Here is an 18,362-nt window from a genome sequence, read left to right on the forward strand (position 1 = left end):
AGCAACTTCTAAGTCTCTGGGAAATTAGCGAACTCCGAAATGTGAAATGAAAGGCCCGGATTTTGAGTTGTGACAGTGACCAAACAGGCCCAATTACAAAAAAAAAAAACTCATATTATAACCTGAGGCTGGCTTTGATTTGTTGGAACTTGGAAGGAATGCGGAAGCAGCGTGGCGTCGAAAGAGAAGACGCATTTTGTGTGGTTGAGATGGAGCGTTGGTGACACCTGGAAGGAAGCCTATCTAAACTGACTAAACATGGGCTCCCATTTCCCACTTCCAAGCGTAGTATTGTGAAGTGAGCAGTCGGGGGTTCATGGCGGTTCTGAGCTTCCAGGGACTGCAGCTGACTGGCCGTACTTATGCCGGCCGATATCCCCATCGGCAAGGGGCGAGACCTGTGGGAGCGGTTCGGTGTGGGATTGCTGAGCCATCAGGCGAAACGGCCCCGTTGGGCCAAAAGACTCGCTACAATGACGGTATTTTCGAGAAGGTATTCATGGGTCTTTTCGGTCGCAAGATGGAAAAGTTTGCTTCTCCAAAACCTGACACTGATAACAATGACGGTAAGAAGAAAGGGTTGGGATTGTGGGACTATGACTACGAGTCATTCGTGGATGTGTCAAGGAGGGTGATGCAGGGGAGGTCTCGTCTTCAGCAACAGCAAGTAGTTCGAGAGGTGCTCTTGTCCATGCTTCCTCCTGGTGCTCCTGCTCAGGTTTCCAATTCCCTTCCATTCTTTGTTCTCTCTCTCTTTCTCTCACTTGTGCTTTCTTCTCCTGTGAAATCTCCTCCTGATTAACTGTTACTCTAGTTCAGGAAATTATTCCCACCCACTAAGTGGGCTGCTGAGTTCAATGCTGCCTTGACTGTCCCTTTCTTCCACTGGCTAGTTGGCCCTTCTGAGGTTTTTTTTTCATCTCCCTGCCTCACTATCACATCATTCTGGATTCAACTTGCATGCTACCTAGTCTCTGTTGATGTTAGTGTGGTTGCTGTTGTGGCTGAAATTTATGTCTAGTCTTTTTGCTCTTTGTATCCTAGTTTGAGGCAAAAATGCTGATTAACCAAAGGTTTCTCGTAGTTGGCTGAACTTTTTGGGCGTTTAAGTAATGTCAGGCTTATGGTTGTCTGTTTAGGATCATATCTTTTTGTTAAGCTGAAACTTTAAAGCTGTTTTCTTGATTTTCGGGGAGTTGTTCATCTTTTGATGTTTGCTTGATCAATTTATAACACTCTCTCATGAAATATGTGTGTCAAAAAGCAGAGCATTTTGCTGCTGCTCCTAGTCCTTTCTTCTGGGTTAGTTTTCCTTGTTCGTTTTGATTGAACTTTCCTGGTCTTCATGAAAATGTGTTAGTAAACTTCATTTGAAATTTATCAGTTTCACCGGCTTATGTGAGACATACACTTTATAATGCATACTTACGTTTATCAAGGCCGCACGGTAACAAAAGATGGACTAATTGGATTTATTCGGATTGAACTCAATTCAAGTCAGGCTTAAAGTATCCTGTCCTTTTTAAAAAGCTTATATAACCACGTTTAGTCCTAACACCATTTGCCTTCGTATTTATTTGGATTGGCCTGAATATCCAAAGCTTTTTAAATATTTTTTTTTTTATCTTTTGAATTAGTTTTAGTTTTTAAATGATCCTATTAAGTATAAAATATTATTTTAAATTTAAAAGAATAAAATAAAAAATAATAACTTATCAACTTTATACTTAATTAGCTTTGTTATCATTTTGTTATATTATGTGTAATTATTTATAAATGTTTCCTTTATTTGTAAATTAATATCTTAGTTATTTAAATATTACTCTTATCATGATCATATATAAATATTTTATGTATTTTAATTAAATTATATTATTTTAATTATAATCAAGTTAATCTCAATTCAATTATAGTTAGACTACTAATTTAAAATTATTGTATTGATTAGTTCAAATTTTTTAATTATTTTTGGGTAAATCATACTTTTATTTTTTAAGAATATAAAAAAAATAGTCATCATTATATTATATAAATTATAATCATTTAATTATGAGTAAAATACTATTTTTTTAATGTTTTTTTCTTTAACTTTTTATATTATTTAACCCTTACATTAAGGGATTTTTACTCTAATTTTTAACTAAGTTTGGCATGAATGATAACCAAATAATTATCTAAGAATATTATTCTATTTATTATGTTTATCTAATAGTAAAGTTAAAATTTTGTACATGCCCGAATTTTATTTTCAATATTATTTTTATTTTTACTTTAAAATTAATTATCTTATTTTATAAAAAATATAAAATAAATTTTTTGGATTCACAAATGATATATAGAACTCAAATTTTTTTTTAAAAAAGTGGGTCTTAAAATTAAAAAATCAATATTAAAATATATTTTAAATATTATTTTGAGATATTTTGTTGATTAAAATAATGAAAATATAAATATTTTTTATTTTTTTGAAAAATAATTATTGTAATGCATTTAAATATATAGTATTTAGTATAAAATGATATAAAACTTAAAGAATTAATTAATATTTATTATATTTTATATATTTTTAAAATTTATTTTTTATTCAGGTATCCGGGCCAAGCTCGAACTCGATCGAGCTTGGTTCGAATTTTCTCAGGTCTATTCGGGCTACCCGAATATGCCTCAACATTTAAAAAATAATTTTTTTTTGAATTTGGCTTTAAATTTTTTAGATGGGTTTGAGATGGCCCATCTAACTTGGCTCAAATTACCAACTAGTGTTAGCTAACTCTTTGGTACTCAATGGTTTTTTTACTATTTCGACTTGTCCTAATTTTCCTCTCTCACTACTCTGCATGCTGTCACTGATATTCAAATTCAACTTCTTGAGATGCATTAGGTTGTTGAAGTAGAGGTAAATGGGATGAAGCAAAAAAGTGGTGTACATATAAAAAAGTGCAGGTACTGGAATCAAGTGAAAACAAAATTAGTAGCTATTTGATGTTTGTACAAGGTTGAGACCCTCGTAACAGTTCTGTTATTTTTCTTATCAAGGTACCTGGAGAACAGTGGATGCGTCGGCATGTGTGTCAACATGTGCAAAATTCCAACACAAGATTTTTTCAATGACGAATTTGGACTCCCGCTAACAATGATCCCCAGTATGTAGTGAAACGCTCTGGCATTGGGCCTATCTTTTAGGCCTTGCTTATTTTTAGGTTCGAACATAATCATGATAAGCTCTCTTCCGCTAACAATGATTTGATATCAGATTTTGAAGACATGAGTTGTGAGATGGTATATGGGCAAGCCCCACCTCCATTTGAAGAGGATCCAGTTTCTAAGCAACCTTGTTATGCTGAAATCTGTAAGTATGACCCCACTTTTGTGCTACCAACCAGAGATCTCAGCTTCTTACAGAAATGATCAATAACTTGCAGGCTCTGTGGCAAATCCAAACTCTTCTGTGTGTCCTAAACTACGAGCATGAGCACATATTCCTTCTAAGTTGAGCTGTGCATCACCAGATATCGTGTGCATTGCCAACTATATGTATGGTTTTTCTTCTTCTTCATTCAAATAGTTATTAGAGTCACAAATAAATGAGAGCCTTAGTATTCAACACCATATATTGCAATCATACTGTAAAGCATTATCCACTGGTGTATAAGTTTGGGCTTTTTTTTTTTTTTTTTACTTGTATTAATTTCTGTGGTACAAAGGGATGTATGACATTTTATCTCTGTAGTGTAGTGATGATGCTTGTTTGCTTCAAGCAATTGAATTGCGGATACACAGACATATTGAGTATGGTCATGCGAGTTTTTCGGCGTTTAGCTAATTTACATGTGATATGATTAAAAGATTTCCAGTTTAATTGAGAGTACTCCACTAAATATTTGACGCCCTTATAATCCTTCTCGGATCGACTTAGATTAATCTGAATTTAATGTTCTAGATATCTAGTGGTTTGATTAAAAAAAAAAAAGACACTAAAGAATAAAGAAACATATTCTTTAATCAAACTAAAGTGAAGTATGACTCTCAGGCCTCAGCCGAAGTCAAAGAAGTGGACTGAACATTTTAGGATTGCAGTCTAACAACTCTAGACCACCAGGACTTCTGGGCATGTAATTTACTTTGATGGACTCGTATGTTTGACGGTTTAGTGTTCAAATTTGGGGAAAAGGGATGGAAAGTGAAGACAATGATGGAAGAGAATAACTACTCTTGACTTTTCATTCAACAATTTATCCCAAATCAACGTTTGCAATACAGATTTAATGCCAAGAAATCAAAGAGGAAGAAAGAAAGAAAAAAAGTTGATAGTTGCTATCCACTGAGTGTAATGGCTCCAGGGAAAAAAGAAGAAAGGAAATGAACCGTGTTAGTGGGTTGGCCTAGGCCATCAATTATATGTTGTATTAGGGCCATTTTTTCAGTTGAGCATATGGGAGTTGATCCAAATTAGTATGGACTAAAAGACCTTGAGAATTGGCCATTGTGATTATAATTTTTTGAAGTGAGATTGAATCTGTAACCTTCTACTTGCAAGGAAATTTACATGCTACTTAGCTACAAAGCCATCAATCTATTTGTAATTATACTATGAAGCATTTGAACATCCGTTTGCCTTTTCCATTGGATAGAGAAATATATGGCATTTTATAACTGTGGAGACGATCCTTGTTTGCTTCAAGCAACTGAAAACACAACATTACGTCCTTCATAATAATGAAGGGGGCAGGGCCAATGAACATCAGAATAATAATTGAGAAATAGGTACCCAATAGTAGAGCTACTCCGTGGAACAATGGAAGCTTAAAAAAAGTAATTCCATAATTAAAAAGAGAAAAAAAAATTATGGGGATGATTTAGCCAGCAAGCTACCAACCTTTTTTTAGATTTAAATTTGGAAAGTTAAAAAAGAAAGGAGCAAGGTAGATGAAACGCAGTCCAAAAGCAATGAGAAGCTAATTAACCCCTTGCCATCCTTAACCGATGGCTTTGGCTTTTAAAGATGGCATGCATGTTTGGTTTTGCATTAGGAGGATAAAAATTTTAGTTTGGATAATTTAATCATTTAGTTCATATAATTTTAATTCAATTGTAACTTAATTCTTAAATTTTGACTCATTATAACTCAATTTTTATAGTCTTAACTTGATTATAATTCAATTCTTAAACTTTGCCTCTTGTAATTTAATCTTTATAATTTTAACTATTTAAATATTAGTTTCTATATTTAAAAAAATATAAAAATTAAAAATATTTTAAAATTTTAATATTTATAAATATTAAATGGGTTTAGTAATTTAAAATATTAGTAATAAATTTTAACATAATTTTAGTTTTTATAATTTTATTTTTTAAAATATAAGACCAATATTTAAATGATTAAAAATATAATGACCGGATTGTAAGAGTCAAAGTTTCAGAACAAAATTACAATCAAGTTAAAATTTTAAGAATTAAGTTACAATAAATTAAAATTTAAAGATTAAATTATAACTAAATTAAAATTATAAAACTAAATGATTAATTTTCCTTTTCCTTTTAAAGCAGACATCACATTTGGTTGGGTGAATATCAACTAGTATTGTATCACAATTAGAAATTTTAAAATTAAACAATATTTTTTTTCAACCCACTTTTAAATTCCAGCAACAAGACTCCGTCGGTATTCATGGGAATCGTTAATTTACTTCAAAAGAATATTCCATTCTTAGCTTTCTGGAGTCCTTCATTTCTTTTCAGATACACAAAAGGTTACGTTCTCCAAAAGTCGCCGACTAGGATTCGTGAGGATTTATATAACGAAATACTTGGTACTCCCTCAATTTATCTCTCACTACTCAAACATCTATTAACTTAATCATTCATTTGATTTAATAATATCTACTAATTATGACAATAAAATAAATGTATTATTTATTATTATCTTTTAAATGCTTTTGAAAATAAATTTATACTTATTTTAATGCCATAATCAACAATCTAACACCAAATAAAATAAATAATTAAATAAATGAATATGATTAAGTTTGAGAGGTGCATTGTAAGAGGGTATGGAGATAATCTTGATCCATGTATGTATGGGTTTAATATTGAATTTGATATATATATATATATATATATATATCCTACGTCCTTCAGCTTCTCCATGTCTATAAATTAAATGCCGTCCTCTTCTCACGAATATTCACTTCAAATCAGATACACATCTACTATCTTCTCCACACACTTCTACCAATGTCTGCTTCTACCTCTCCCTCCACAGTACAGCGGCTATGCCTCTCGTTAATAATTCTCTCTTCTTCATTAGGTTCACCTGCTCATGCATTCACTTCCTTGCAATACCGTGAAGCTCTTGAGAAATCCATTGTCTTCTTTCAAGGCCAGCGTTCTGGAAAATTACCCTCCAACCAGCAACTCACTTGGAGGGCCGATTCTGCCTTGTCCGATGGCTCTTCCTATCACGTCTGTCTATACATATACATATACATATACGTTCTTTCTATTTTCTAGTCTCTCGAGTCAGAACGCTTGACGCGTTTGGTTGGTAGGTCCAGGTGGACTTGGTGGGGGGTTATTATGATGCAGGAGACAACGTCAAGTTCGGGCTTCCAATGGCATTTACTACAACGTTATTGGCATGGAGTGTCCTTGAATTCGGAAGCTCCATGCATGACCAGATTGATAATGCCAGAGCTGCCATCCGCTGGAGCACTGATTACCTCCTTAAAGCAGCCACTTCCACTCCTGATACATTATACGTCCAAGTAAGCGAGCCACTCTTACTGTACTTGATTAAGTTATAGAAAATGAATTGATCGATGGAGTTACGTTGTCGGTGCGCAGGTGGGAGAGGCTAACATGGACCATAAGTGCTGGGAAAGGCCAGAGGACATGGACACTCCTAGAAACGTGTACAAGGTGACCCCTCAAGACCCAGGATCAGATGTGGCCGGCGAGACTGCTGCTGCATTGGCAGCTTCTTCTTTAGTCTTCAAAGAATCCGACCCTCAATATTCCTCCAAATTACTTGAAGCCGCCATCACAGTAAATAACACACTTGCCTTCTCTCATTTACTTGTGACCGTTATTTATTTTAATGCATACCTACATCTCATCTTGTGACTCTCTTTTCAGGTATTCAATTTTGCAGATACTTACAGGGGATCTTATAGTGACTCTCTTAATTCCGTGGTCTGCCCATTCTATTGCTCCTACTCTGGATATCACGTAAGTTAAATACACGCATCGTCTCGCTCTCAACCTAGCTCCGTCTCAAACATTTACCAACATATAATATATGGGTTGTGATCAGGATGAGCTTCTGTGGGGGGCATCGTGGATATACAAAGCCTCTGGAAGTAGTTCCTATCTGAGTTATATACAGTCCAACGGCCACGTGTTAGGCGCAGATGATGATGCCTACTCCTTCAGCTGGGATGACAAGCGAGGAGGAGCTAGAGTATTGCTCTCCAAGGTATTTAATAATGAGCTTTTCTTTCTTTCCTTTCTTTATCCAAGGCTCAAAAACTGATAACATGCATAAATACTGTGACAGGAATTCTTGGAGAAGAACAACCAAGAACTGGAACTATATAAAGCACACGCTGACAATTACATATGTTCTCTCGTAGCAGGATCGCCAGGTTTCCAGGCTCAGTACACTCCAGGTCAGGAGAAGCAGTCCTGATATGCATATTGTTTCAACTTGAAATAACTGAAGTGATGAATTTGCAGGTGGGCTTCTTTACAAAGGCAGCGCGGCCAATCTGCAGTATGTTACATCCACTAGCTTGCTGCTCTTGACGTACGCGAAGCATCTGAGTTTGAGCTCCATCAGAGTCCGGTGCGGCGGCTCCACCGTGACGGCACAGAGCCTCATCGGACTGGCCAGAAAGCAAGTTGATTACATATTAGGGGATAACCCAGCGAACATGTCTTACATGGTGGGTTTTGGAGAGAGATATCCAAAGAATATTCATCACAGGGGTTCTTCTCTGCCTTCCATTCACGATCACCCTCAACGTATTTCCTGCAACGACGGCTATCGGTACTACCATTCTTCTGCTCCAAACCCGAATATCTTGGTCGGAGCCATCGTCGGAGGACCCGACAGGTCCGACCGGTTTTCTGATAATCGCTATAACTATCAGCAATCGGAGATTGCGACTTATATCAATGCACCCCTGGTTGGGGCTCTCGCTTTTTTCTCGGCCAACACCATTTGATCACTTGTTCATGCATGTATCGGACTCCAGGATTTTGTAGTAATCTAGTAAAATTTGTATCATGAAAAATGCTTTGTATTGCTGAGGCTGTAATTAAAAAGAGAACCTCATTGTGTCTTGCTCTATATTTTTTTTCAGTAAGGTTTTAATCAACGTTGATCTTATTCAAGACAATCTCAATAATACCTCGCAGGAAAAATTGGTATGTCGAACTAACAGTTTTTTCTTCAATTATAAACGTGTAATAAATCTTACTATTTTAAAACTCTTCATGATGTCATGAATTCAAAACATTTTATTTAAATGTCTATTCTTATGTCTTCTCATCTCATACGCACACACATGTATGTATATTTTAAGTTTACAACTACCTTATTGTGGAAGTATAGCTAGTTAGGGGTGCAGACTAGGGCATCTACACCCTTGACTTTTTAATTTTTTTAATTAGTAAAATATAGGAGTTATGCACTTTTATTATTTTAGGTTGACACATTACATAGGCATAAAAATACTAGATGAAGTTCTCATTTCATTTTTATGTGTTATCTTGTATATGTCATTTTTAATGAAACAATGCTACATATACTTTTAAAAAATTGATCTTATTTAATTTTGTTTTTATTTTCATTTGATGAAAAAATTATGAAATTTATTGACAAACTTTATCAAGCTTGTGACAAAAATTTTAAAATATATTGAATATTATGTGTTTGATGTCTACAATAAAATCACTTAGCTTATTTAAAAGTTAATAGATTATGGTTAAGATATTTTTTTAGAAAAAGTTACTTTTCTTTTTGTAATAATCAAATTTTTGAAGCATATGATATAAATGATTTTAACTCTAATATAATTTGATCTCTTAGACAAAGATTTGTGACAATTGAGTATCATTACTATGTTAATATATTTACTATAGTCATCGATAATCAATTAAAAAAATTAAATATTAAACTCGACAAACCAATAATAGAGCTTTTTAAATTGAACACAATTACAAATCTTAAGGATGTATTTAAATCATTCAATACTAAAAAAGATGAATTTTTTATCAATTGAATGATAGTTTATATTTAAAAGGAAATTGTTGAAAATTTTATTATAGACATGATAATTAATTATTTTGATGCTATAAAAAATTAAAGAGCAAAACTTAAAAAAAGTAAAGATATATATATATTTATTTTTGTTATATATTAATAAAATTGAATGGGAATATATACATTAAAATATTTATATTATGTCAATGATATATATATATATATATATATTTAACTTTTCTTTAATTATCATATATGTTTTGTCATCTCAGTCACCCTAATTAAAATTTTTAACTCTGCCTTGACATAGTTCTTCTCATAACCTAAAAAATGTAATTTGTAGTTTATTATTTTATAATTAACTTCATGAGTTTAATAACTAATAATTTCATGCCTATAAATACAGCAATAAAACGACAGCTCAAGAAGAATCATTCTATTGTCTCATAAAAATATAGAAATAAATCATCCTCCAAAATTTTGTCCTATAAATAAAAACAAGTGAATTATTATTATGCTGATGATGCTTGAAATTTTCCTATTGAATATATCCGATCCCTCCAAATCAAGTACTAATTATTAATTAAACAAAAGCATGTAACTCAATAATTAATATCATGTTCATTATTTTATATGATTACACATGAATATTTTCATATTTTTATTTTACTATAAGCATATTTCTGTGTGTTTTAAAGTTTAAATATCTCCGTACAACGTAGGAACAAGCTAAGTCTTTTCTCCCCTAAGTTTTCATATATTTTTATTATTTCTTTGAATTAATGAAATTATAAAATGTTCATTAATTACTATAAATTGCTGAATAATATTTTTATTATATTTTAAAATTTAAATATTTCCCTGTAATGCAAAGTTTTCGTTGCTTGATATGATCATGAAGTAACGAACAAAGACAATTCATCTTGAACTTGAAGCTGCGTTGTAAAATTAATTAATAGCTGCTTGCTCGTGTTCACGTTGAAGACTGAATAGTCTAATATCTTTAGGAATTCCTATTTAAAAACTAGACCAGATGATGAATTAAAAAGATTATTGAGTCATGAGTTTCATGGTTTAATTGGTGATATAATAATAAAATAAAAAATAATATATATATATATATATATATATTAAAAAGGGTTAAGATGTATTTTTATCATTGAATTTTTTTTTTGAAGAGCAATTTTATCCTTATACTGATAAGTGAAGTAATTTTATCTTTAAATTATGTTTTTGAGGAGTGCTAAGTACTTTGTAGAAATATCTTTCCACTCCTAAAAAAAATTTAAGAGTAAAATTGATTTATTTATAAGTACAGGATAAAATTATTTTTAAAAAAATTTAAGATTAAAAATATATTTTAACCCTATTAAAAAGGAGTCGAAATGGTTTAATTATTACGAATCTTCAAGAATCACCCAAGTCAAAAAGGATGAAATCCATGTTAAAGCGGGTCAACCTCAAATTAACTGTAACGGGTCAAATGATTTGATCATACCTTTTTATTTTCCGGCCGATTGTTTGATCAGTCTGACCGATTCGGGTATGAAAACAGTGATTATGACTGCAATGCACTTCCCAATTGCAGCTTTTGTTGCATTATGTGCGCTTAAATTCAGGCGTGGAGCTCGAAATAAATGTACAATCATTTTGTTTTCTTTTTTTCTGGGTGATCAATGACTTTTAGTGTTGGCAATAACTTGACGTCCTTCAGAATAATGAGGAGGCATGGCCAATGAACATGAGAATGGTTGAGACTTAAAAAAGATGATTTTATAAATTAAATTATAATTTGGGGATGATTTAGCCTACAAGCTCTCAGACTTCTTTTTTCTGCAATGAGAAGGCAAGCTGTTACTATTCCTAACAGGCGGCTTCTTGGAGATTATAAGCATATGGGGATGGGGATGATTCTATATATATATATATATATCTAAGGACAGGGTATGTTTGACTGTGTTATCAGTTTATAAGAATCATTTTAAAAGATAAAAGAAGAATCTGTTTTGTAATTTTAATTTGAAAATAATTTTATAATTATGAAAAAAAACTCATGTACCTCTCATGTCATACCAAATTACTTCAGTGATCAATTGAATACCAACAACGTTAGCATACTAAATAATAGAATACTTCATTTCTTTGTTAGTGTGTCCAATTTGTTCATACTTCAAAGTCACAAAGTAAGGGACTAATTTTAGGATTTACAGTACAACAACGCCACTCCGTTATTATTTCTGGGTATCCCTAATTTACTTTCATAGGATATCACATTTATTTCCTTTGATTACACACTGAAGATTACTTGGAGGGAATTTATATAACAAACTAATTACCAATGGGTTCAATATTGAATTTGAAGCATAAAAAAAAAAGGAAAAGGTAAACATGGTTGGAATTGGAAGGTCCCAAATTCATGCGAGTTCTGTTCATTTACACACAGCGCGCAGGCCTGCAATGCAGATTTTAATGCATGAAAAAAGCAACTTGGTCGTCAAAACAAACTCGAGAAGGAGTCATTGTCCTGGAATCAGGAGGGAATTCATTAGTTTAAAAGCAGAATTTAGAAGCTAAGTATGCCAAAAATCAAGGCGCATTAATCTCTGTTTTCGAAGCTCAAATTCCCACCCAAAGACTAAAACGCACAAATCATTTGCCATCCATGTGAAATTATATCATTTTTTCCTCTAGCAAATAAAAGTCTAGGTGAGTTAAGTCAACGACTCAATACGATCAAAACATATAGTTATAAAATATAAATTATTTCTTAATAAGATCCTTGTATTAATAATCAAATTTAAATTTATAATTTTATAAGTTATGCATCAAATTCTTATACTAAAGTCTATTGCTACTAAATCCATATCCTTGTCACGTGATTCACATTACGGATTATCAAATTCGGCCTCTGTACTCTGCTTTTTCAACGAAGCTCATGCAAGCCCACATTGTTTCTCAGACTCGTGTCCTTCAACTTGACTGATTAATATTCTCATGTGACTCTCCGATCTCTCTTAACGTTGTCCCGTGACTTGTTCACTCATGAACCACCTCTCATAATTCTAAAGACCCAACAACAGTGCCCATGCTCGTTCTCTTAAATCGGAAAACAAAACCACAAGTCCTTTTGCCATTATTCACGCGTGCTCGTCCTTATCTTTGCCCCAAAAAAGTGAAGTATTCACTTAATTCAACCTTCAAGAAACAAAATACATGCCTTGTTTGGTGCAGTTGATTCCGTAACCAATCAATGTAAGAGTTGTAACGGCCACTTTACCTGCCTTCCAACTTCTTGCAATCTATAAATTAAATGCCCACCTTCTCACAAATATTCACCACTTCAAATCACATACATATAATTCATCTTCTTCACACACTTCTGTACTTTACTCACTAACAATGTCTGCTTCTCCATCTCCCTCCACACTCTGGCTATGCCTTATGTTAATAATAACTCTCTCTTGTTCACTAGGCTCACCTGCTCATGCATTCAGTTCCCAGCAGTACCATGAAGCTCTTGAGAAGTCCATTCTCTTCTTTGAAGGCCAGCGTTCTGGAAAATTACCCTCCAACCAGCGCCTCACCTGGAGAGGCGATTCTGCCTTGTCCGATGGCTCTTCTTATCATGTGTGTCTATATATATATATATATATATTCCTCCTATTTTCCATTCTCTCAAGTAACACTTGGCGGTTTGTTATTCTGTGAAACTAAGGCACGTTTGGTTGGTTGGTTCAGGTGGACTTGGTGGGGGGTTATTATGATGCAGGAGACAACGTCAAGTTTGGGCTTCCAATGGCATTTACCACTACGTTATTGGCATGGAGTGTCCTTGAATTCGGAAGCTCCATGCATGACCAGATTGAAAATGCCAGAGCTGCTGTCCGCTGGGGCTCTGATTATCTCCTTAAAGCAGCAACTTCCACTCCTGATACATTATACGTCCAAGTATGAGTCCAGATGCACTCTTGATTTAACAACTAATAAGTTATAGAAAATGAATTGAATGGATTTGTTGGATTGCAGGTGGGAGAGCCTAACATGGACCATAAGTGCTGGGAAAGGCCAGAGGACATGGACACTCCTAGAAACGTGTATAAGGTGACCCCTCAAAGCCCAGGATCAGATGTGGCCGCCGAGACTGCTGCTGCATTGGCAGCTTCTTCTTTAGTCTTCAAAGAATCAGACCCTCAGTATTCCTCCAAATTACTTCAAGCCGCCATTAAAGTATAATATCAACACTTGCCTTCCCATTTGTTTTCATGCATATATTTAAACACCCGCATCTCATCTCGTGAATACTCTCTTTCCAGATATTCGATTTTGCAGACCGTTACAGGGGATCTTATAGTGACTCTCTTAATTCCGTGGTCTGCCCATTCTATTGCTCCTACTCTGGATATCATGTAAGTTACATACATGTAGCATCATCGATTGTTTCTTTCTCAACCCAGCCCCGTCGTCTCAAATATTCACGGACACATACATGCGTTGTGATCAGGATGAGCTTCTGTGGGGTGCATCGTGGATTTACAAAGCCTCTGGAAGTAGTTCCTATATGAGTTATATACAATCCAATGGCCACGTGTTAGGTGCAGATGATGATACCTACTCCTTCAGTTGGGATGACAAGCGAGCGGGAACTAAAGTTCTACTCTCCCAGGTTTTCATAATGAGCTTTTCTCTCTCTTTCCTTTCTTTATCTAAGGCTCATGCTGATACCTTACATACATACTGTGACAGGAATTCTTGGAGAAGAATACTCAAGAAATGGAAGTATATAAATCACACGCGGACAATTACATATGTTCACTCGTACCAGGATCGCCAGGATTTCAGGCTCAGTACACTCCAGGTCAGAAGAAGTATTCCAGATTGGGATTTTTGTTTTTTTGAAGTTGGTTTAGACTTCTGAGTTAAGAGAAATAACAGAAGTGATGAATTAGCAGGTGGGCTTCTTTACAAAGGCAGCGAGAGCAATCTGCAGTATGTTACATCCTCGAGCTTGCTGCTTTTGACTTACGCCAAGTATCTGAGTTCGAGCTCCATTGGAGTGCGGTGCGGCGGCTCCACCGTGACGGCACAGAGCCTCGTTGCACTGGCCAGAAAGCAAGTTGATTACATTTTAGGGGATAATCCGGAAAAAACATCTTACATGGTGGGTTTTGGAGAGAGGTATCCAAAGAATATTCACCACAGGGGTTCTTCTGTACCTTCCATTCATGATCACCCTCAACGTATTTCCTGCGACGACGGCTTTCAGTACTTCCATTCTTCCTCTCCTAACCCGAATATCTTGGTCGGAGCCATCGTCGGAGGACCCGACAGTTCCGACCGGTTCTCTGATGATCGGAATAACTATCAGCAATCCGAGCCGGCGACTTACATCAATGCACCCCTGGTCGGGGCTCTGGCCTTTTTCTCCGCTAATTAAACCCACCGCCACTTGATTACTCATGTAATGGACGTTGTGCTGTTAAACAAATCAAGTAGCACCGATATATTTTATGAAATATGGATGTGGATTCCTGCAGTGCATTGCAGAGGCTGTAATTAAAAAGAGAGACTTGAGAATGTCTTTTATTCGAAAGTCTTTCTGACTTTTTAATGTGAAGCTTTATTCCATGTCTCACTACACTTGTAATGTTAGAATTTAGAAGTTAGCTTAATTTCCCATGTTTCTATCCATCTTTTTAGTTAATTTCACAAGGTCAACTTATTCGGTATACACAAGAAGAATCTGGATTGCTAATATATTATGGACCTTTCTTTTATAAAATATTGAACACGTTTTCCTTAATTTATAATTAATCAACTTGCGATGCATTCCCCATCCCCCTCTCTGTCCATATTTTGAACCAAAGTTAGTTGAATAAAAATATTTATATTTTAAATTGAAAAGAGTAATATATATATTTATATTTTAAATTGAAAAGAGTAATATATATATATATATATATACACATATATTCTTTCCAGACCACAATACACATATTATTTAGAACCGTTACTTGATCTAATAAAATATCGAGTAACTTTTATAATTATTTTTTCAATTATGACCTTACTTTATTTATTATTATTTTTTAATTTTTTAATTATTATTATTAATATAATTAAATAAAATATTTAATAAGAATATAATTAAAAATATGTAAAATTTTTTAAAATAAAATTTTAACTGACATCTTTTTTAAAATCATAAATTAATTATCAGTAATATATTATATTACGGTCCAATAGAGGAAGTAACGGACTGAGAGGGGGCAATAAAGTCAAAACTCAAAAGTGCATGGGTGTGCATGTTCCGTGACAATCATGTTTGAATTGAAAATGTATATAATTAATTTCCAACTTTTTATAATTAAAAAAATCAAATTTAGTACCAAACTTTATCTCAAATTTTCATAAAGAGGTGCGCGGCATAACAAAAGTCATCAATACAACCTTTTTAATAAAATAATAATAACAATAACAATTTATATTATATAATGATAGTTTCATGAATATCTTAGATATAAATTTAATATTTTTATTTAATATGATTTCCTATTTCAATGCTCTAATTTAAAATTTCATGATAAGCTCATTCAACACAAGAACCCAAAGACCTCTAGTTAGAATAATTGATTTTGTTAATAATTGAGTGATATATATAGTTAAATGCCCGTGAAAGTTGGGTAGGAAACTACAATACTGCATGCCGTAACACAGTAATGCTTGTGACCTGTGAGTTCAGGGTGACATAATGGTCCAGGTTGTTATGCTTGCCCTGACTATTCCAAAAGAAAAAAGAAAAAAGGGTGAGATAATGATTGCCTTCTCAACAAGAGATAAATGTGATTCTGATACGGCAGTCAACAGAATTATCCCCCGAAAATTCCATTAATTATAAGAAAATCAGATCGATCACCGATAATATTCCCCATTGTTCACCGTAAGAATCCTGGATCCCACATCTGTTGTCTATGTATTTTGAACAAATAGATTCAAACATTCCCCATAGTGGGATAGGCCCAAATCAAGATTGGGCTGCCTTATTGATTCAGTAGAGGGTCGGATGAACCATTTCAATTCACAGAACAAAATTCTACCAAAAAAAAAAAATTCACAGAACAAAATCAGAGCGCGCTTGCCGCTAGGTTAGTTCAGACCAGCTGGGAAGCAGAAGAGGCAGAGGCGGTAGGCGGAAGATTCAGGCTTGAGAGAAGCGAAGCAAATGGATTCATTCTCAAGTCCCTCGAGTGGATCATCGTCTCAGTTCAACACAGCGGATTTCAAAGACCAGCTCAAGACACAGCTTGCTCAGGCCTATGCCGAAGAATTCCTCGAGGTTTTTTTTTCTTTCTTCTGTTTTTTTTTCCCTCTGTGCCCTTTCTATTATTCAAATGATCGTTACTCTCCTTTTTCTGCTCTTTCGTTTATTGTTTATGGAACAATGAACTTATATCCCTCCTCAAATGTGGACGGTGAAACATTGCGAAGACCTCTGCTTAATTTACTGGATTTAGCGTATTCATATTCAGTACAACTTGTGGACTATAACTGAATAATTCCCTTAGAGTAGTGAAGTTTGAACGAGATAGATTGTTAACTTGATGCCTCCTCAGTTGATGGGGACTTACGTAGTACGGAAATTATTTCACACAATGCTGTATGTATTATAAAGCTGAAAGATTCGGCTAGACACCAACCAGTTTTATATCAAGTACTCACAAGTGCCAACTTAAAAATATTAATTTACCTGTTATGACCAGTTAATGGGGATAGATTGATCTAACCACATAAATTGCATGGTGGCCTTTTTATCTTGTTGAACAAAGGTTATATAATGGTGTTACTACCAAGAATAACTGGTTATTAATGTGATGTTTCTGTTAACATCATTGATGACAAAAGTCAACATTTATCTATTTGCCGCTAATTATTTGAATGAGGATAAGTTTGTTTATTGATTTTTGATCGTGTTCCTTTTCATTTCTCCTGGAAAATTTAGTCTTCAAATTACTTTATGTTTATTTAGCTTATTTCCTAACCAAAGAAGTGTGCCTTGGGGAAAACAATAAAGCTTTTTCATGTAATTGCCAGGGAAGGGCAATGCTAGGAACTAAGAAGGTGCCAAAAATGTTAGTTGATAATTGAGTACTATTTTGGGCGCTGATTTTATCCAAGATGATTCGCTTAACTTAACATTTGTCTTGCAATTGTTATTTACTTTACAGACAGTAAGGGGGAAGTGTTTTGAGAAGTGTATCACAAAACCAGGGTCAAGCTTAAGTGGAGGTGAAAGCAGTTGCATCTCTAGATGTGTGGATCGATATATTGAGGCCACAGGCATAATTAGCAAAGCCTTATTTTCAGCACCTCGATGAAAAGAAAAGGCAACTTCATCGACGGACTGAATGGGAGTTGCTGAGTACGTGGACTAATAATGCTATCTGATTATAAGTGTAATCCTTTTCATAATTTATCCTTCACATTGAGATTTGATTATGTGACGGCTGAGTAAGCTTCAATTCTTGTGGGAGTGTAATTCCCCTTATTTGGTTTAGATTAAAACTTTAGGACTTGAGACAATCAGCACAGGCGTTGGATTTGTCAAGCGAGATTGTGGTAACAAAAATTCTAATTTTGTTTTGATTTGGAATTACCTTGTTTAATCATTCCCTTGTCTTGCAATCTTACAAGCCTCACTTTTCTTTTATATTTTTTTATTATTTTTCTTTTCCGGGCCCGGGGGGGGGGGGGAGCCCTCTGCATGTGGGGAACTATAACTTGGAGAAGCACCACCAAGATCTATCATAGTATCATTTACTCGCTCATTACCATTTTAATTAAAAACTCTTCCAAATCCCTCCTTTTTTGAGGGGAAGGGAGGGGAGCAACTCTCCCAATCTTCATTAAAAAAAAAAAAAAGTTACTCAAAGTGAGGCAGGTTGATTCCCTCGTCTTCATAAAAAATGTTTGACCCGAACGAGCGTAGGAGAGCATCTTCCCTCGATGGCTCTACTTAACCTTGAACGTTAATTTCTTTTTTAAGAGCTCTGCTCGCATCACCGTTAATTTTTATTCGACATCTGCGATACAGGAGGCCTTT

General features: G+C 34.3%; 4 protein-coding genes across 5 annotated transcripts; all 4 read left to right on the forward strand.

Annotated features, from left to right (window-relative positions):
• Positions 1-267: 267 nt before the first annotated feature.
• Positions 268-3,783, forward strand: LOC129321573 (beta-carotene isomerase D27, chloroplastic). Of its 2 annotated transcripts, XM_054967381.1 has the most exons (6): positions 269-718; positions 815-907; positions 2,882-2,943; positions 3,037-3,143; positions 3,254-3,349; positions 3,423-3,783. In XM_054967381.1, exons 1-6 carry the CDS (start codon positions 317-319, stop codon positions 3,470-3,472), a joined length of 810 nt encoding a protein of 269 aa, XP_054823356.1. In that variant the 5' UTR covers positions 269-316; the 3' UTR covers positions 3,473-3,783. The 2 variants fall into 2 exon arrangements, with proteins under 2 accessions (XP_054823357.1, XP_054823356.1); XM_054967382.1 differs by lacking the exon at positions 815-907 and having other exon boundaries at positions 268-718.
• Positions 3,784-6,596: 2,813 nt separating this feature from the next.
• LOC129322057 (endoglucanase 1-like) lies at positions 6,597-8,225 on the forward strand. Its single transcript, XM_054968091.1, has 6 exons — positions 6,597-6,764; positions 6,844-7,044; positions 7,135-7,227; positions 7,313-7,474; positions 7,556-7,667; positions 7,735-8,225. Exons 1-6 carry the CDS (start codon positions 6,612-6,614, stop codon positions 8,223-8,225), a joined length of 1,212 nt encoding a protein of 403 aa, XP_054824066.1. The 5' UTR covers positions 6,597-6,611.
• A 4,365-nt stretch (positions 8,226-12,590) lies between these two features.
• On the forward strand, positions 12,591-14,941 carry LOC129322807 (endoglucanase 1-like). Its single transcript, XM_054969208.1, has 7 exons — positions 12,591-12,892; positions 13,004-13,213; positions 13,292-13,492; positions 13,579-13,671; positions 13,767-13,928; positions 14,009-14,120; positions 14,215-14,941. Exons 1-7 carry the CDS (start codon positions 12,665-12,667, stop codon positions 14,697-14,699), a joined length of 1,491 nt encoding a protein of 496 aa, XP_054825183.1. The 5' UTR covers positions 12,591-12,664; the 3' UTR covers positions 14,700-14,941.
• Positions 14,942-16,369: 1,428 nt separating this feature from the next.
• On the forward strand, positions 16,370-17,928 carry LOC129323107 (mitochondrial import inner membrane translocase subunit Tim13). Its single transcript, XM_054969675.1, has 2 exons — positions 16,370-16,598; positions 17,488-17,928. The coding sequence occupies exons 1-2, from the start codon at positions 16,485-16,487 to the stop codon at positions 17,635-17,637; spliced, it is 264 nt and encodes an 87-aa protein (XP_054825650.1). The 5' UTR covers positions 16,370-16,484; the 3' UTR covers positions 17,638-17,928.
• The last annotated feature ends 434 nt before the right edge of the window (positions 17,929-18,362 follow it).

Source organism: Prosopis cineraria, unplaced genomic scaffold (genome assembly GCF_029017545.1).
Source record: "Prosopis cineraria cultivar Desert tree isolate PC_DT_omini unplaced genomic scaffold, ASM2901754v1 PC10, whole genome shotgun sequence".
NCBI classification, from domain to species: Eukaryota; Viridiplantae; Streptophyta; class Magnoliopsida; order Fabales; family Fabaceae; genus Prosopis; species Prosopis cineraria.